The sequence below is a fragment of the Pleurodeles waltl genome, chromosome 10 (assembly GCF_031143425.1).
Source record: "Pleurodeles waltl isolate 20211129_DDA chromosome 10, aPleWal1.hap1.20221129, whole genome shotgun sequence".
Classification (NCBI taxonomy): Eukaryota; Metazoa; Chordata; class Amphibia; order Caudata; family Salamandridae; genus Pleurodeles; species Pleurodeles waltl.
This window is the reverse complement of record NC_090449.1, coordinates 1,077,825,670-1,077,846,300: the sequence shown is the minus strand read 5'-3', so window position 1 is coordinate 1,077,846,300 and position 20,631 is coordinate 1,077,825,670. Positions and strand designations below refer to the sequence as shown.

The 20,631-nt window shown below is 45.7% G+C and overlaps 1 protein-coding gene across 2 annotated transcripts in view; it reads right to left on the bottom strand.

Annotated features, from left to right (window-relative positions):
- Nucleotides 1-1,861: 1,861 nt before the first annotated feature.
- Nucleotides 1,862-20,631, bottom strand: part of BRCC3 (BRCA1/BRCA2-containing complex subunit 3) — a 53,783-nt gene continuing 35,013 nt past the window's right edge. The window contains exons 6-9 of one of the 2 annotated variants that reach the window (XM_069212156.1): nt 19,110-19,241; nt 17,997-18,040; nt 16,890-17,091; nt 6,128-6,260 (exon numbers count right to left, since the gene is read on the bottom strand). In XM_069212156.1, the coding sequence (XP_069068257.1) occupies nt 16,922-17,091; nt 17,997-18,040; nt 19,110-19,241 (346 nt within the window). In that variant the 3' untranslated portion in view covers nt 6,128-6,260; nt 16,890-16,921. Of the gene's footprint in view, nt 6,261-16,889; nt 17,092-17,996; nt 18,041-19,109; nt 19,242-20,631 lie in introns of both variants that reach the window. The other variant, XM_069212157.1, reaches the window with a different exon arrangement.

Here is a 20,631-nt window from a genome sequence, read left to right as displayed (position 1 = left end):
CTTATAATGGCGGCTTCAGCTCACTTCTCCTGTGCTCACAGGCCTGTGCCATCTCTGAGACCTTACCTAGCTGAAGTCAATAAGCCTATGGGTTATTCTGCCACAGTCCAGAGCAGTCGGTCCAGACTCCTAAGGTGAGGTGCATCAGCCCAACACCTGGGGAGCAGCGAAGCATGAAGCACAGCAAGGGAACGAACGCAGGATTCATGAGCACCCTTTCCAAGATAGAAAAATAAAGAAATAATTGGGGTGTAGTGGACCCCTCGCAGCCATGGGCCCCAGTCCACTGCACCTACTGCATAATTTGTAGCTACACGTCTGAGCATCTCTCTGTTCACCATTGGCTGGCCGGACTTGAACATGTAGTTAAGCAGCTCCCAGTTGTCCTTGCAAAAACTGGTCCAAAGGAGCTGCCAGGTGCACTTTTATGGGTCCCACTGGACATGGCTCTGCAGTGGGTGGGTGGCCAATTTTCTGCAAACTCGTGGTGACCCCAGCAGAAAATGTTTGTGGGGCCTCAGGAGGACTAGGAGTTGTATATGACATTTTTGAAGTTTTATTCACTCTCCTTTATGAAATAATCAAGCCACCTTTAGGTACATTACTGGTCTAAGGTTGAACTTATTGAGTTTGATTACTGCTCAGACTGTACTTAAGTTCCAAACATATTGTCACTGGCCTCGAACAACGTTACCAGTCCTGCATGTTTAGTGACTTGAATAGTCTACTCGACCCAACTCCAATATGCTTGACCTATAAACTGCGAGATACTAGGAAAATATTATATTTCCCCGAGTGACCTTTTTCTTTATCACATACAGGAGCACCTTTGAATATGCGAGTTCAGCATGTCTGCAGCACTCGGACTCTCTTTTGATGGATTTCATAGACTAAACTCTCACTCCATGTAAATAAAAAACAAGCTCACATATAAGGTACACATGATCCTTTTTCTAAGTTTATGTTTAAAAACTCACTTTTAATAAATATATTACTGAACACATGATGTGGCAGCAGCCTTACTTACATTCAGCTTATTTTCCATTGAACTAGCTACACATTTTCCTACTCACATTCATTTTTACTAATAAAGGCAAATGTAACAAGATTTAAAGGCATCTTTTTTTACTCATTTATGTCTGAATCAACAGAACACCTGTTCTTTGCCAGCTTGAGCTCTCTCACCAGACAAGGCCAGTAGGTCCTAGAACAGCTCACCCAGATAAAATCCGACTCTCTATAGCGATAGCAAGGTGACTTCTCAAACTCTGTACTGTCTACTTGAGTGAGCCCGACTGCTTGCTACCTTTGAGACCTGTTTAGAAAGGGAACACTTTTCAGATCCAAGCTTAATGAAATAGTCTTATCTTGAGTTCTTTGGTTTGCCTCTGTGAGGTCTCCCCAACAATGTGTTTGAACCTTTGCCATGGCATGTATTGTGGGATTTAACCATGCCAACTCTCTCTCCCTTCAGCTTGCCTTGTAGGTTTCTGTGATTTCATCTTATGGTTGTAGGGTTTCACAAATAACAACCTCTGCAGAGTGACCCGATTACAGATTTTGCTGTTTACCATTTACAGGTGTAGATTTGCACGTAGGTGTAGACTTGCGTGTCTCCACTCCTTCAAAACAGTGGGTGGAGCCTCTTACACTGGGATTTACAAGAATAAAGTTGCTATTAGTGACTTTGCACATGTGGGTGGGCATTTCTGTCACTGCAGCAGAGATCACCTATGAGAAAGTATAGGTAAGATATCATTTATTGAAAAATGGTTATATTTTAATGTAAATTATAAAGGTGAATTGATTTTGTATATTTTTCCATATAGAACTAAAGTGTTATAACACTAACGCATGTGTATTAAATAAATTAAATGTTTATTTTTTTAAATCAGGTTTAATTATTTTTAAACTACTTAAAATTTATATACTTTTTAACATTGTTATACATATTTTTATTAACATTAAAATCTCCTGCTTCCATTGATTTTTGCGGGAGCATGTTGTAATACCTGTCAGCGGCCATGTATGGCTCTTGACTCCCTCTAAGGCTTGCTGGAGTTTATTTGAATCTGTTTTGACACCTTAAGAACTGTAGTAACCTTAAAAGTGTAGTTTGTTTGTGTTTTGGAATCTTCTTGCTCTGTTGTGAAGGGGGGGGGGGTGCAAGGGAGCATTAGTATAAGCAGTATTGTCCTCCCCACCCCCTCCAAACCACTTACCCATTCACATGAAGTATTAGCATTTTCCAGCCACCCCCACTTGTGCATCCCACAGTTACTACTGAGAGATAGACCAACATGTGCAGAGATCACCACCTTGCCATGTCCCTTGCAATCACTTTTTACAATTTATTTTTCTGTTCCCTTTATGGCAAGACCAGGAGTATTAACTTAAAGGCTGTTAACAAGTGTGTGGTTTAAAAAAATAGACTAGTGGTATAGTCAAAAATTCAATATAGTGGGTGATGCATAGCCGTTGCAGCAAGTACCAGTGTGCCTCAGTATCACATCTATTACTCTACTGCTGGGTAAATCATACCCTTCGTGGACCTCTGTCCAATGATCTGACAATATGACCGCACTTTGAAACAGGCCTTGTGGAAGGAACTACCACCAAGAGCATATGCCCAACGCAGGTCCCCAGCATTCTCTTAACTCATACACTGGTGTGTCACACACCTCCAAATGACGAGTGTCGGTATGAAGTGATCTGTTGTGTTTCTGCCTTGTTTGGATTACCTGAAGATCTCAACCTATATGGTGATCGTTCACGAGATCAGTCCCAGGAGCAGGTTCACACTCTCGACCTTGACCAAGACTCTTGACTTCTGTCAATGGTCTACCACACTTTAATTTTGTAAAGAAAAACTAACAAGCCTGAAAACTCGAAGGAACAAGCTCCAAATCCACATCAGGCGGTGGGGAAAGAAAGGAACTGACTTGAGCCGTAGAGTTGTTATGAATATAGTGTCCCTGACATCACATCTGGTGGGACGGATCAGACGCAGAGCCGCCGGATGTTAATTCCAGGTGCTTAAGGGAGTTGCTATGAAAATCAGCCAAATCCACTCTGGCACCTGGGAAAACTCACAAGGTGTGGAATGCGGGGTCTATCAGAACTTGTCAATTTTGAACTTAACGTAGATTTTCCTTTAGCAAATTTTGGTGGCACAGCGTGTTCCTATTGCAGACTTTGGTATTAAAAAAAAAAAAAAAAAAAAAAAAAAAAAAAAATCACTGGATGAAGTTTACCAAATTTGAATATCTCATCATTTAATAAGTTTAAGAAAGCAGAATCTTTCCATGCCTTCTAAACATGCCAGTGCTCATAAATGCCTAAACATATATGGATAAGTTTCATGAATGAATTACAAGAATCTTTTTACAGTAAACTGAAGTGCACATTAACCTCAGTAAGTCTGCAAAGTTCCAATATTTCTGAGGCCTAGAAGCCATTTTCTGCACTGTGTAGTAAGAGTAATCTCATTTTGAAGATTGGCATCATGAAGAGTGAAATATATAAATGACTGGAGTCACTACTTGTTTTTATTTTAGTATCTAGTCTTCAAGCACTTCTCTCATGCTTTTGAGAGAAAATCCTGCACACAGGTAGCTGGCAAAGTGCGGGGCTGCACAGACACTGTTCCACTCCAGAAATAACATGCGGAGCCTATATAGATGCCTCTCCCGAGTGCCATCAGTTGCTTTCGAGTCTCCAGTCTCCAGTTCCCATACACAAAGCCCCAATAGCAAACTGGATGTGACTATTGGGCAGATTCCTCAACTTGGGACCTTATTATTATTGGATAAAATTAAATCACAAACGGGGAGGATTGGAGGATCAGCAGCTAGACAGGGTGTCTACCCAAAGAGCGTTACTGAAGGTAAGTGACTTATTCTTCTGATGGAGACTTCTAGCTGCAGATTCCTTTTGAATAAATTCCAAATCAGTACCTATTTGTGGTTTGACTCCATCCACAGGCCTACCTCCAAAGTCCTGCAGGGACCAGTGGGGAAATTCTCCTCTCAGCGAACATGACCAACCAGACAATAGTGCTCTGTGAACATATGCAGGGACGCCCATGCAGCAGCAAGGCACATATCTAAGAAAGGTACTATACCTGTGCTCTAGTCCCATCATCAGAGCTGCCCTTTTAAGGTAAACTGAATTACCTCCAACTTTAATTCTAAGCTGGGGTTTAAAAAAGAACTAGAGGCATGACCACCTCATAAATAATACTGCTGGGGTTGCTATTAGTGCTAAGCATCCTCTCGCGGAATTGTGAAGCTCAAGCTGCAGAGGAACATCATACATGGTCTTGGAAGTAGAATGCTCTGTGGCAGGACTCAAGGGATAATCTTATTGCACTCATCTCCTCGTACGTTGTAACGTGCCCTGCAGGTGAAATATCAAGCGGACACGGTACTAACCTAGAAACAAGAATGGCTGCCTTTAACGCTTCAGTGACAGAGATCCTAATTAGTTTACCAACTATGTTCTGCATATTGAAAGCAAGACGTCCGGCGTCTCTGTCAATGTGAGTCTTCCCTAGCAATCATGCACTATTTGCTATTGGTCCCTGATCTCTCTATCTGCTGCTTGCCTCAATTACCAAGGCTAGGCTGCACCCAAGGCCTCATCTGCTGAATCAAAGTGTAGCTGCTAGGAAGAGGGAGCTGGGATTGGGTACTACTTGGCCCTCCCGGCCATTCATCACCTGATGTTCTCTCAGCCCACAATTACTGAGATGGTAAGAAAGTACAGCTTTTTAGAGTGATTCTGTTAATGAAACATTTAAGACGTTCTACTCGTGCAAGGGGAATCTCAAGCCCTTCTATGTACAAGGCTGCCCTGCCTACGTTTACCAATGTAGAAACTAAGATCAATCTATTTTTGGTAATCATGTAACCACCTCTCACAGGAGAAATATTAAGAATACCAGTTTTCTTTTTGAGTGTCAATTTATTGGTGTAAGTTATTGAATCAGCACCGATAGGTTTGCTACTCCTTAGGACTAAAGTTAGACAGCAGTGTTGCTTCTCTCTCTGAAGCGCCTTGAAGGCATCAGTGCTCTACAGTCATTAACTCCAATGGAGCTCATGTGCATTATTCTTTCACAAACGTTCATATACTCGGGTTATGGGCCGAAGCCTGCACTACGCACAAAGTACGATTGCCAGTTTTGTTTCTTGCAAGTGTGTGTTAGACACATAAGCTACACAAATGGTGATTTAATGGTGTCAAACTGAGCTAATCACTAATATGGGCCACAGCTAATGTGCCCACCTGCTCCGCCGGGTTGACACTGTAGGCTGGGTAAGTGAGGTTATGTTACATGAGAGGGCTCTTGTGCAAGTCTGATGGGGGGTGCACAACAACAGCTCTACAATGAACTCTAGTCTCATGGTACATATGTCCAATAACAGTGCACTGGCTGGATTGGGAGACTTACTCGATGGCACCAGACTGAAGCCAGTGGATTAAGATTAGGGGAATGTGGACAGATCCCTCAATTAACTAAAGCAATAATTACCCAGACCTGGGACCACATGGCTCCTAGCATTTTCTGAATGTTAATCAGATTTAAACAGAGCCCTGCCTCCTTAAACCGGACAAACAGATAATAAAGAATCTGCCCTGGGCACAAGCGGAAAGCAGCAGGACTCATAGCTTTTGCTCCTAGAGCTCCACTGAACACGACTGACAAACTTCAGGCACATACATGTCCTAGGCTGAGTTAGAAGAGAAAGACTTCACATATTTTCTGGAGCGCAGCATGTCTAGTGGAGTAAACGAACAAGTCCGCACAGATCTCTACCCTCAAATGGGGCTCACGCAGACCAGCAGAGAAGTTGCTTCCGAAAGCTGCCAGGCTCAGCACATGCATGTGTCACCTCCTTTCCACCATCTATACTTTGTGAGGTAACCAACAACCACTTGTGTGCTTGGGCCAGGCATTTGTTAAAACTCTGCAAAATGTTTGAAACACCTCCAGTGGCAAGGAGCAAGTTATCCAGCTCAGACGTTTCCTGTGCCGCAGTGCGTCCGAGGATCATCTAGAGTAAAGGCATCTCATCAGTGATGGCCTGAAAGTGTCCCACCCCTTCACTCCAGGGCTGCCAGTTCCTGCAGGAGCTGCTCTTTCTCGCGCTGAAGCTCCTGCATGCGCAGGTTGTTCTGCTCCAGTCTGTCCTCCAGCCACTGCAGGAGCGGGCCGCTGATGGCGGACATCTGGCTGCACAAATTTTTGGTGAAGACTGTAAGAAAAAAATAGGTTTTACATCACTGAGTACAGCCCATGGATGAAGAGTACGTTACGCACTATCACAGACTGACATCAATATAGAGCATGCATCACAGAAGAGCCCATATATGCACCACCAGCAAGGCAGCATACGAATGAATACAACTGTATTCATATAGGATTATAATTAATCATAAGAAAATTAACCATAAAATACATTAGCTTAAAACTATAAAATAATGCCATAAAATTAACTTCTTCAATTCACAGTCTGCTTTCCTGGATCCGACATGTTCGCCTGGCTTCCCATGTCAGTGCCTGCTGAGATCTTCCACGCGGTATGCAGAGTCACAGGTGGTTAGTGTGCTCAGATCGTTTGCTTGAATGTAATTCTTCTCGTTAAACTGGTTTTCAGCTCACCTCAAATGAGTATGATGCATTTTTCAAATCACACTAGGACCCCCAGTATCAGTGCGCTTCCTTGCATGTATGTATGCCATTGTGTAAAAACAACGGCTTTGGTAGAACGTGATGAGGAGTCCCAATTCTAGGCCAGGACCAGAGGCAAGGATTATGCATTTCCGTCTTCACTTTTTAATAATAGCCGTTTCAAAGACAGTGATCAAAAAATAAACATTTACTACATATCCCATGAACCCAAGGGATTAGGTAGGCATGGCAACCAGTAACCAATCACAATACACTCCAATGTATGTATATTGATGTCGGTTGTTCTTCCTCTTTCTTCACTGCTTGTCAATTAAGTCCATACTTAAATATTATGGGAATCAATTTTGCCTTTGATACCATTATGATGGCCTCAGCTGATGGACTGTATAAATTTGCATTTACCCAGCAAAAAACAAAGGCGAGATTGCCAGCTCTCTTCTTAATGGACATTTAATGCAGCCTTGACCTACTTGCAAGCCAAACCCCTTTAGATGTTGCATATTTGACCTTATCCAGACCTAATCACAATGTGATCTTTGATTTATTCTTACATTTTCCAAAAAAACACCACTTTGGATTTGTTGGCCTTGACCACCATCTTATATGTGGAGCTCTACCAGGGCACGTTGTAAACCTATTTTGGTTTGATCTTAATTATCAGATCATCAGCATATTGTTGGTTTGTAATTTTATACTGGCATTTTCTTGGTGGTAATGCTTTTGCTCCATTTATTATGTTACCCAGACCTGCTATACACAGGTTGACCAATATGGGGGCCAAGAAGCACCTTGTTTGATGCCCCTAGTAGTATAGATCTTTTCAGAGACTACTTCTGAGCCCCAATTTGATCTGCGCCCACGTATCCGGGTATAATACAATAATTGCTTTCAGTAGTACTTATGGGATGCCCTGATGGTCAGTTTCCTCCATAGTATATGGTGAAATACGCCATCAATGCCACAGAATAGTCCACAAACCAAGCATTAACTGGTGGCTGTAGCAGACGACAGGCGTGGTGGGCCAAGTATGATAGTGCATCTATACTGTCTATGTGGAAGACCTCTGCGTGAACGCAATTTGGTTAAAAAAAAAAATCCTTTTCTGCCCATTGCTCTTTTGCTCCTAATAAAATGGTAGCATATACTTTTGCTTCCACCTCTAATGGTGCGATCGGCCTCTAATTTGCTGGGTCTCTTCTATTCCTTTTTTACTTATAGATGTTGAATGGCTCCTCGCCATGAATGAAGAACTTCCCGACAAAGGAGAGTGGCCTGATACAGTGGTGTTAGATGCTCAGCCGAGAAGTCAGCGCCCATCTTTAAGTGAGAGCCTGGCAGGCCAGTTTGCCCTGGGGCATCATCTTCTCTCCTCTAGCCCTTTTTTTGACGGCAAGGTAGCTGAATATAACCTCTTGCTCGAAGTCCAGCTTTCAGTTGTTGTCAGTGATGTGTATACCTCCAAGGGCAGGGTCATTCAACATATATATCAATTTTATATTTGCCACCGTTTGTTTTGTAATATGCAGTTTCCCTTTGTATAAAGGGGTGCTCTGTAATGAATTAATTTAATTCCAGGCAGCACACACACAAGACAGGTTGTACAACACAAAAGCTGCAGAGATTCTCACAAAAATTAACAGCCAGAGGCAAATATCCTGTAGAAAAGCAGATTACTGGGCATGCCTGTAACACTAAAGACAAGCATCAACTGCAAGGGTTTATGGAAGTTATTCAGACTCAAAGTTTAAGTCAAACCATTTTAAGTGTTCACAACTTGTGATATATATATTGGGGAAACGTCACGAAATGGCAAGGGACACTGTAGGAAAGTACCCTCTTTTTGGCATTATTAACCCCACTTTTTGCCTGCAGTCAGTGAGTTTTGATTGTGCTCATGGGATCCAGCTAACCAAGACCCCAGTTGACTGTGCTCGCCCCATCCAAATTTGGTTGTTTAGGGCTTAGCACACCCCACAATTGGCATACTCATGCCCCCATATACGTCCCTAGTAAATGGTACTTAGGTACCGAAGGCACTGGGGCACCAGGGCTGCACCATGTATTGTGCCACCCATGGGAGCCCATACAGAATGTGTCTGCAGGACTGCCATTGCAGCCTGCGTGAAAAGGTGCATGCACCCTTTCACTACAGGTCACTGCACCAGGTCACTGTATGTCACCCCTATGGCAGGCCCTCCTAGCCCAGAGGGCAGGGTGCAGGTACCTGTGTGTGAGGGCACCCCTGCATGAGCAGAGGTGCTCCCACAAACTCCAGCCCCATCACACTGGACTTCAGAAGTGCGGGAAAGCCATTTTACCTGTGTACTGTACCTGTGCTGAGCTACATAATGGTAACTCCAAACCTGGGCATGTTTGGTATCAAACATGTCTGAATCATACCCCAATACTGTTTCAAGTATTGGTTGTATGATTCCATGCACTCTGTGGGCTTTCTTAGAGGACCCCCTGCATTGCTCCTACTAGACTTCTGCGGTTTTGCAGGTAGCGTGTGTTGCTGCCACCCCACAGAGAGGTTCTGCCCTCCTTCTGCTTGACCAGCTCAGGCAGAATAAAGGATTTCCGGGGGGGTGGGGGGGGGGGGGGGTGAGGGAACACCCTGTCCCTTGGAAGTAGGTGATACATGGCCTGGCTTGAGAGGGGTAGCCTCCTAAAGCCACTGGTACACTTTGAAGGGCATATTTGGTGCCCTCCTTGCATAAACCAGTTTGCACCAGTCCAGGGACCCCCAACCCCTGCTCTGGCGCGAAACTTGAAAATTGAAAGGGGAGTGACCACTCACCTGTCCATCACCACCCCAGGGGTGGTTCCCAGAGCTCCTCTGGGTGGCCACCTGATTCTGCCATTTTGAATCCAAGGTGAGCAGAGGCCCCTGGGAGCACTTAAGTGGCCGGGTCAGGCAGGTGACATCACAGCCCCTCCTGATAGGTAGTCACCCTGAGAAGTGCACAATTTAGGGTCTCCCTCTTGAGTGGGGCCTCAGTTTTGTAGTGCAAGATTCCAGCAGGACTTCTCTGCATCATTTACTTCGTCGTCTGGCCACCAGGACTACAAAAGGACCTTCCAGGAATGTACAATCTGCAACAACTCCACTTTGCAACATTGTTTCTCTGGCTCCTTCCAGCAACTGCAACATTTCTCTGGCTGTGCATCCTCTGAAGGAGACGAGTCTTCAGCGTTCACAAGAAGCAAGAAGAAATCTCCCTTGGAGTGGAGTCACTCCCTTGCATTCGCAGGCACTAACTGCAACAACGACTGGCTGCATGGATCCTCTCTTCTCTGGAACTGCATGGATCCTGCATCACAGGTGGTGGTCTGCGGTGGTCCCCTTGGACCTCTCTACCAGCTGTCCAACTTGGGAGACAGTAAGCCCTTGCCTCTCCTCGCAGGACAGTACCCCTGTGTACCACGTCTCTTGCAGCTACCAAGGGTCGTTTGTTCCTCTTCCAAGGGATCTTCCGGCTCTGTATAGCCACGGCCCCCAGCACTCCTTCCTGCAAAGCACAGTCTCCTGCCTGCTACTCCAGCGATGCAGGACACTTCTTCTGGGGTGCTGAGTGGACCTCACCGCGACTCCTGTGCCTACTGCCAGTGGGTTGCCTGCGGGGGCTGCCTATTCTTCTTGCGACTCTCCCAACTGCTGAGGGTCACCTCGGACTCCCCTCCTTAGGTCCAGTCCTCTGGGCGTTGTTGGTCCTTGTAAAGAAATGGCTCCCTGTTGCAGTTACCCCCCACTTTTTGCCGGATACTGATGTGGACTTGACTGAGAAGTGTGCTGGGACTCTGCTAACCAGGCCCTAGCACCAGTGTTCTTTCACCTAAAATGTACCATTGTCTCCCCAATTGGCACAACCCTGTCACCCAGGTAAGTTCCTTGTAACTGGTACCCCTTGTACCAAGGGCTCTAAGGGCTGCAGCATGTCTTAGGCCACCCTAGGGAACCCTCACTCAGCACAGACACACTGCTTGCCAGCTTGTGTGTGCTGGTGGGGAGAAAATGACTAAGTCGACATGGCACTCCCATCAGGGTGCCATGCCAACCTCACACTGCCTGTAGCATAGGTAAGTCACCCCTCTAGCAGGCCTTACAGCCCTAAGGCAGGGTGCACTATACCACAGGTGAGGGCATAGGTGCATGAGCACTATGCCCCTACAGTGTCTAAGCAAAACCTTAGACATTGTAAGTGGAGGGTAGCCATAAGAGTACATGGTCTAGGAGTCTGTCAAAAACGAACTCCACAGTTCCATAATGGCTACACTGAATACTGGGAAGTTTGGTATCAAACTTCTCAGAATAATAAACCCACACTGATGCCAGTGTTGGATTTATTAAAAAATGCACACAGAGGGCATCTTAGAGATACCCCCTGTATTTTACCCAATTGTTCAGTGCAGGACTGACTGGTCTGTGCCAGCCTGCTGCTGAGAGATGAGATTCTGACCCCATGTGGCGAGGGCCTTTGTGCTCTCTGGGGACAGAAACAAAAGCCTGCTCTGGGTGGAGATGCTTCACACCTCCTGCCTGCAGGAACTGTAACACCTAGCAGTGAGCCTCAAAGGCTCAGGCTTCATGTTACAATGCCCCAGGGCACTCCAGCTAGTGGAGATGCCCGCCCCCCTGGACACAGTCCCCACTTTTGGTGGCAAGTCCAGGAGAGATAATGAGAAAAACAAGGAGGAGTCACTGGCCAGTCAGGACAGCCCCTAAGGTGTCCTGAGCTGAGGTGACTCTAACTTTTAGAAATCCTCCATCTTGCAGATGGAGGATTCCCCCAATAGGAATAGGGATGTGCCCCCCTCCCTCAGGGAGGAGGCACAAATAGGGTGTAGCCACCCTAAAGGACAGTAGCCATTGGCTACTGCCCTCCCAGACCTAAACACACCCCTAAATTCAGTATTTAGGGGCTCCCCAGAACCTAGGAAATCAGATTCCTGCAACCTAAGAAGAAGAGGACTGCTAAGCTGAAAAACCCTGCAGAGAAGACAGAGACACCAACTGCTTTGGCCCCAGCTCTACCGGCCTGTCTCCCCACTTCTAAAGACACTGCTCCAGCGACGCTTTCCCTAGGGACCAGCGACCTCTGAATCCTCAGAGGACTGCCCTGCTCTAGAAGGACCAAGAACTCCCGAGGACAGCGGCTCTGTTCACCCAAGACTGCAACTTTGTAACAAAGGAGCAACTTTAAAACAACTTGCGTTTCCCGCCGGAAGTGTGAGACTTGCTACTCTGCACCCGACGCCCCCGGCTCGACTTGTGGAGAACAAACACTTCAGGGAGGACTCCCCGGCGACTACGAGACCGTGAGTAGCCAGAGTTGCCCCCCCTGAGCCTCCACAGCGACGCCTGCAGAGGGAATCCCAAGGCTCCCCCTGACCACGACTGCCTGTCTCCCAGATCCCGACACCTGGTAAAGACTCCGCACCCGCAGGACCTGAAAGATCGGAACTCCAGTGCAGGAGTGACCCCCAGGAGGCCCTCTCCCGTGCCCAGGTGGTGGCTACCCAGAGGAGCACCCAATTTGCCTGCATCGCTGAAGAGACCCCTTGGTCTCCCAATGATTTTCATTGGAAACCAGACGTGTGTTTGCACACTGCACCCGGCCACCCCCGCGCTGCTGAGGGTGTACTTTCTGTGTGGACTTGTGTCTCCCCTGGTGCACTACAAAACCCCCCTGGTCTGCCCTCCGAAGACGCGGGTACTTACCTGCTGGCAGACTGGAACCGGGGCACCCCCTTCTCCATTGAAGCCTATACGTTTTGGGCACCACTTTGACCTCTGTACCTGACCGGCCCTGAGCTGCTGGTGTGGTAACTTTGGGGTTGCTCTGAACCCCCAACGGTGGGCTACCTTGGACCCAAACTTGAACCCCGTAGGTGGTTTACTTACCTGCAAGAACTAACAAATAGTTACCTCCCCTAGGAACTGTGAAAATTGCACTAAGTGTCTAGTTTTAAAATAGCTATATGTGATTTATTTCAAAAGTATATATGCTATTGTGATTATTCAAAGTTCTTACCTGCAATACCTTTCAATTGAAGTATTACATGTGAAATTTGAACCTATGGTTCTTAAAATAAACTAAGAAAAGATATGTTTCTATACAAAAACCTACTGGCCTGGAATTGTCTGTGTGTTCCTCATTTATTGCCTGTGTGTGTACAACAAATGCTTAACACTACTCCTTTGATAAGCCTACTGCTCGACCACACTACCACAAAATAGAGCATTAGTATGATCTCTTTTTGCCACTATCTTACCTCTAAGGGGAACCCTTGGACTCTGTGCATACTATTCCTTACCTTGAAATAGTGCATACAGATCCAACTTCCTACAGTCCTCTTCAGCCTTGCAAAACCTTCTCCTCAGACTCTTGCATTTGCCAAAGCTTGTTGGTGGTTTTCCAGCACCACGACCACCAACGTGGGACATCACTTGCAACACTTCTGGAACTCCTGTGCTTCACTGTTAACTTTGTTCATCCACAGACGTCTTGGTCCTGCATCCACAAAGGGTGGGTAGTGGCTTCTGCCACAGTCGGACACTCCAATTCGAACTTGCCATGGTCCCCCTTCCTTTTCAGGCCCTCTTCTGTAAGGATCCACCTTTGGTTTCTTCCAGTCTTGTCTGGGTCTTGCACAGTCCTTTTCCAAAGTCCTCCTGTTGGTTTTGGGGAAAACCAGGTACTTGCCTTGTCTCCCCTGGAGGCTGAGGGGCATCCTGGTACTTACCTTTTGGGGATCCTAGTTCCTCCAGCTCCCCTCTACTGATTCCACTTCCTTGGGTGGGGGACTGCCTTTCACATTCCACCTTTTTAATATAGGTTTGGCCCTCACCGTTTGCTACTGCTTTTACCTACGCCTATTGCTTTCTATGCCACTTTAGTATTTGTGTTATCATAATAAAGTACCTTTATTTTTGTAACACTCTGTGGTTCTTTCATGTGTGTAAGTACTCTGACTACAGTGGTATTGCATGAGCTTTGCATATCTCCTAGATAAGCCTTGGCTGCTCATCCACAGCTACCTCTAGACAGCCTGGCTTCTAGGCACTGACTACACTTCACTGAGAGGGGATACCTGGGCCTGGTATAAGGTGATAACACCATAGGTGCCCACCACACACCAGGCCAGCTTCCTACAGACACTTCAACCGGATGACTAGATAAACCTCGCAGTTCCAAAGCTGGGCTTGACAATGCTTAGCTGCTAAGATTATTATCGGGGGCCATGGAACAATAAATAGGAATAAAAATAGTGGAGATCTAAAATATTCACATGGAAGCAGAAAAGGCATTCCGAAACCAAGGGAGAGGAAGGATGACAGGTCAGTAAATATATAATTTAAAGGGGAACAATCTGAACGTAACTTTTCATAGCTGTTGCTGCCCTCACCAAAATAAATGATTAATACTGTAAAGGACCTGAGAAGGGGTGCACACCTCAGAATGTGAACCCCTACCACAAGACAATCTTTCCCACATACGCTCATCTCCATCAGTACCGTGTCTGTGTGTTGAGCTGGGGTCGCTTCAGCAAGGTCTGGAGATGGAGTGGTTGAAAAAAGAGGCGTGGGGAAGACTCTGGCCTGTGGAGCATTTTTTCTATGTTTTTCAGGTTTCAGAACAGAAGAGTCTGAAGGCATCTCAAGATGGTTTGGTCAACCTTGCTATTAATTGTATAGAATGAAGGGGAAGGTATTTGCCACCCTGGTTCTCCATCATTGGAATCTTCACTGAAATTATGTGCAGTGAAAGGCTCTACAGTCTTTGTTTAAAGATGTTTTAATAGCTCAATTAAACTAGAACATAGAAGCAGCAGCTGCTAAGCTTGGCTATTTCTGGTTTTAGTTGAAGACATTAGTCTTAGAGGGCGTAAACATGCACTTTGCCTTCACGCCACCACTCTACTTTGCAATCCCCAGGGCACTAAAGTGGCACTTCAAGATGAAGTTTGAATAAAGAATTAGAAATAAATAAGGGAGGCTTAGAACATACTCCGACTCTTGCGGTTTCCGGGATGGCTGGCGGGTTGTTTATGAATTCAATGAAGATCCCTATTATGGATGAGGATTGCAATCACGCAATTTCAACGCTGTAGCTTCTCTGGTGTTCATTAAACACCCACAGCTCGAGCAGAAAATACTACACAGAAGAGTGGAGAGGAGGTGGACAGCCAAAGGGTTAGCGCTATCAACCCGCAGAGCTGCGTCACAGGCGCTTCCCAACGAGAGCATCGTGTTGGGATTTTTAGTCTAGGCAGTAAACCCGTATAAGTCTCCGGCTGATTGGCAGGCTATGCCCAGCAGTTTTTTTTTAAATCAAAAAGGTTTCTCAACAGGGCTGCAGTACAGAAAACCGTGCAGGATAAAACCTATGGACTATTAAATGTTGTCAACTGTGTACTACCAAGATCAGAAATTAAACAGTTGTTGAGATTTCGAAATGCAAGGTCATATCAGGGGCATGCACAGACTTTTCAACAGGGTACATTGTTTTAAAAAAAAAAAAAAAAAAAAAAAAAAAAAAAAGGTCGAATGATATTTCTGGATTTACATGAAATTATGAGACGCCTCTAGGAAGAAAAGATTTATAGGTTGTTAAAGCAAAGTTGCTCTAACAGACAATGATCTATGGTTCATTAGATCGTAGAACCTGCATCTCACTTACCATAGGCGCAAAGGGATGTCAACTCAGAAGCCAATTTCCCAAGAATTACATTCCAAGCTGAATTTGTGGGGCAAAGGGCTCAAATGGAAGACTCAAGCACCTCGACAAGACAATGTTCAACATACAAGGGGAGCAGCTGAAGAAAACCACCTCTAGGACCCTCCAAACTACTTAATCACTCGTAAGGACGGAGGTTTGTAGCGGGGCCTTTGGACAGAGAATGAAAGAGGCCACACTAACTTATGGAATAGAACTGGAGATCAGATTTTGCCAGGTGCAGACAGAAGAGAAGCAGTATTTCTTCCTAGGACGTGATAATGTTGATTGGCTCCTACAAACAAGATTCTACACCTCTCCACATGAACACATATGCAGACCGTGGTAAGGGATCCTGACTGCACAGAGGAGAAAAACCAAATACAACTCGCCTGCTAAACGAGTGCCCCTGTGGCTGCAGCATCTCAGGGGTTAGAGACGCTGGGCAGTTCTCTCTGTACATATGTCTGCCTCTGTCCACTTTCTTTTTTTCAGGTCACAAAGGAAGCAGGAGGAAAAGTAGGGTTGCTTCCTCAATACAATGTCTAAAAGTATAACTGTCAATCTTAGAAATGGAGCCTTAAATCAGCTAGAAAGAGACCAGAAGACGGACAGCGTAAGAGAGAAGATCTCTTGTGAAAGGTCGCAGGATCCCACACATAATGGAGAAACGGGCAGTGTTGTAATGGACCTAGCCAAGGCCCTCTTGGACAGTGCTGTAGACAGTCTGCACCAGATGTAGGGTTGTACCAAGCAGCTCATTTATGTACCAAGCAGCTCATTCACCTACTGATCAAAAGGTACCCAAGCAATAAAGGACAGATTTTTCTCACGTCTAATCGACCTGATGGTGAAAAATACAACCAACATGTGAGCAAATGAGGGATCTCAGACTCAAAAATCTAACCAAGGGTGATGCGATTTCCCAAACCGTACTCCTTGGAACCGGCAAAGTAGAGAACAGGACAGACAACCTCCAAAACAGACTTCAATACAAAACCCTTCCTACTATCCAAGCGGTATCGGAAGATTAATGCGGGTCCATACTGCTTCAATCCAGGGGTATCAGCATTCCAGTGCCTGTTGTTCTATCACTTTAAACAGAAGAGTAGAGGAACCGAAATGTAAACCCAAAGTAGGACTGAGTGAACTTCTCACAGCAGGAACACCAGAGCATGGGCTCACTGCAGATCAGCAGTAAAACAGACTAGCAAGTCCACCTAATTCTAGAGTGTTACTTAAGTTAGCTGTAGAGGGACGGGGGGGGGGGGGGAGGCTTCTCAAGCACAATTTACACAAATCACGAAGGTACAAATAGAGAAGAGTTTTCTGCAGAGAGATGTTCAGAGATTTACAAAGCTGGAAGGGGCAGGACCTGTAGAGAGAATATATGATTTACACCCTGGATTCTATCAAACAACTGCACGGAAATAGATGCGTGAGGTTTATGAGCCTCCTGCTTGTCTTCTTACCACTTTCTGACTTTCGGTTTATGTGGCCAAGTTCAACCACGAGCAATCCCTGAGCTGTGAGATCCTGTGGCTTTCGTCTCGCACATCTGCCCAGTTTTACATGACAAACATGAACCGCTGACAAACTTGTTTCGCTGCTGTAAAAGGCTGAAGTGTGGCACATTCTCTCGCAGGGGCAGATGGCAGCTCGTCTGTATGGTATCTAAATGCAGAGATTATTTTTAAATACAGCTAAAATAAATGGAATCAGGGAAAACACAACATCCTTTGGGATCCTAGTAGTATTAAAAGCTAGAAACGCTGCCCGGAATATAGACCTTCAACAAAGGCCTGGACTCAAGGGGACCAATGTGCTTGACAAGTAACTTTTTTTTTTTTTTCCTAGTTTGAGGTCACAGCATGCGTGCATTTTCCTTCAACACTGTGCCTAATTTGCTTTTGCGAATTAATGTGAAATGTCAGGAAAATGACACCAAAGTACATGAAACGCGAAGCCGGCATTTACGTACGCATTTAAAGCGGACAAAAATAGACGGGAGGACTCATTTTGCACAACAAAAAAAAACACACAAAAAAAAAAAACTCAGAAGTGCAGGAAACAGCGGCCGCTCATGTTTGTTTGTGTTGTTCTTGTGCGCTACATATTTGCTGTGAATGGCACGTAATTACGCGGCATAACAGCATAATATCGGGAATGGTGAGTAACAACATAATGTGAAATTACGCAAGATTACACCTGCGTACAGGAAATTTCACCTGGGTCAATTACAAAAGCCTGGCTACAAGTTATTTAAATAATGTTATGAATCGGGCAAATGTGGTTGCTTAAACAAATGATGGTTATTTCCCAATACATCTCGGTGAAGACCAGGAATGGTCTTTTGGACAGTGTACTATATGCAGCGAGTTGATGGTGACAAATGTGCAATAACATGTTATTTACCCTACAGCGAGGTTCATACTCTACAACTGAGCTCAGAGGAGTGAGTGCTACGCCAGTAACTGGTCCTGTGACGTGAAGGAACCACACGGGCGAAACTCTGACACGGGTCAGTGTACGCAGAATCTTACGACATTAACATGCACCCCCCCCCCCCGCGATCTTACCTGAGCCATTATGAATCTTCGTGACGGAGTCCAAGTGCGTGAGGCTGCAAAGCAACAGAGAAGTGAGGTACACTTAGGCTATGCGCCGGTCAGGAGGATGCTTTGCAAACAGAAAATAGGCCCCACCTAGCTACCAGTGTGTTCCTACTGTACACAGACCCCGGCTCTGGCATTCCTGCACCCTGGAGCTCAGTCCCAGCCACAGGAGCCAAGCCCCAAGGATTTACTACAGACTGCGTTTCTCTCACGACAACCCAAGCATTGCAACATGAGCCTCCGTCCTGGGACCACACGGGCGTCTAAACTCATCTTTACAAACAGGCTTTGTATCTCAAATGTGCACCTCCCGTTCCCCAACAGAACATGCATGACCAGTCTAGGCCCAGACCCCCGTCCGACAAGGTATGGCCATTATTACCCGTCACCTGCAGTAGGCCAGGCTTTCACACACTACATGCACGCATGCTCAGTTTCCATGGTATCCCTCCTCTCTCCCCATGTGTTTCAATCTCTCACCACATCACAGGGCTGTATCACCCACAAAACTAGTCAATAATTCCCATCTTCTCTCCAATACAGATCAACAGTCATGACCCCAAGACAGACGGGCATGGTCACAGCTCCCTTCCTCACAAAGCCTTTTCTGTAAAAGATCTTCTCACCCTCCTGACAGACACTGAGAATCACAGTCCAGCCCCTGAGAGGCAACCACAGAGACGGTCCCCTCTCACGTATTCAGAGCATCATCCATCCTTTCTGGACAGTCCAGAGTGCCCCGAGAGACCCCGTTTCCCTCCACAGTGACAGTGACAACAGTCAGGAATGGCTTTCTCCATTATAGCACCTCCCAACAGGTATCCTCGAGTACTGGTCCCCAGTAATGGCTCTCACAATACCCCTTACTCAGTCAGATGTTAGCAAATCCTGCTCCAATGAGCATTCTCAGACTGCTACAGACACCCACAGAAGCAGGTGCGGATACTCGAGTACTCTCTTTCCCATCATCTTGGACTACAGAAGCAGCGTGATCATTGGGTGTGCGCTACAGAAACCCTTTCCAGAAGGTTCCGCACTTCAGACCCCGCTCCCTTCTCCATGCCTGCCTCTTCCTACCTATGGATCCTCCGGTAGGCGTCCTGCTCTTCCTGGCACAGGATCTTGGGCAGCTCCACAGCAGACTCTAAGCACACCTTCCCAATGGTGTCACGAGGCACTACATGAATAGGGACTTCGATGCGCTCATACCTGTGGAAGAAATCAAGGATGTCCTTATCTGCGGGCACCAAAATGTGCACGTAAAGAGCTTTTGTAAATAATTATATATATATATATATATGTATATAAAATGTATTCACTGAAAAAAACAAAGGTTATAGGGACGTTATAGTTGGGTTCTGTATTTCCTCGCACAAAACCAAAGAAATTCAGCAGTTAGTTATGGTTAACTCAACTAACTATAACTCGCGGCGTAAGGTATCTATAACTTGCTCCCCCACCATGCACAATTTTCTCATCAATAATTTTATTGCAGTAATAATATTAAGAATGCCATAGAAGGTGTAATCAATGATATAATATGTGGAGTAATTAGCAGTGCATGGCAAGGCACAAGTTATAGTGACCTTAGGGAGCAAGTTATAGTTACTTGAGTTAACAATAACTATAACTGCTGAATTTCTATGGTTTTGTGCAAGGAAATTCAGAACCTAACTACTACATCCCTGTAACCTTTGTTTTTTTTTTTCCAGTGAATTTTTATGATTTTTTTTTTTTTGTTTTGCACACACAGACGTAAATATAAGCAGGGTCGCGCACCAACCAAAGGCTGTCCTGCATGCAACCAAACCCAAGCTGTTAAACGCCTTTAGCAGTGCACAGCATGAATTTGGATGCAGTTTTTTTTTTTTTTTTACCTCCTCAATCTTTCTCTGGATTCAAGGATCAACCAGTGGAATCGCGAAACCGCAAATCGCACACAAAAAAAAAAAAAAAAAGGCAATTATCCTTAAGGGACCCCTCTATGTGACCTATGGAGTCAGAATACCTGTATCCTGACCCCTAAGGTGTTTTTTTTTTTAACTCTTCTTTTCCCCCTCGCCAGCCGATGCGACAAACAATGGCGGCTGCAACTTTTCTGTCAGGTTGCAGCCAGCCAATCAGGGCCTTGCTTTTGCTCAGAATCTGCAGCAAATCACAAAAATCACATTTTTTTTTTCAGTGAATTTCTATAGTTTTTAAACCTAAAGTAATTTTCATTATTATACGTTAATCCAACCACCGCAATGCACGACCTTTAGCCAGGCCCTGCGACCTACCCCCTATAACCACCCAACCTTCCACAGCACACGGCGAGTTGCCCGCAGGGCTTAGCCTGCAGCCAGTACCTGTGGCCAACCCCCCAGCCCCACGCTGCACACAGCCTTCAGCCATGCGCAGCTGGAGCTGGCTGCAGGTCCGCATGACCCCCGCCCCCCCCCGGCCGATTTCAACCCCGGGAGCCCCATTCCCCGGGGCCGCGCATTAATATTTTTATTTTTTTGGGTGATGGGGAGGCACATGGCCCCTCTTCCCGGGCCAATCTACACCCCAGAGACTCCATCCCATGGGGCTCAGCCTTTTAAGTTACTATAATTCT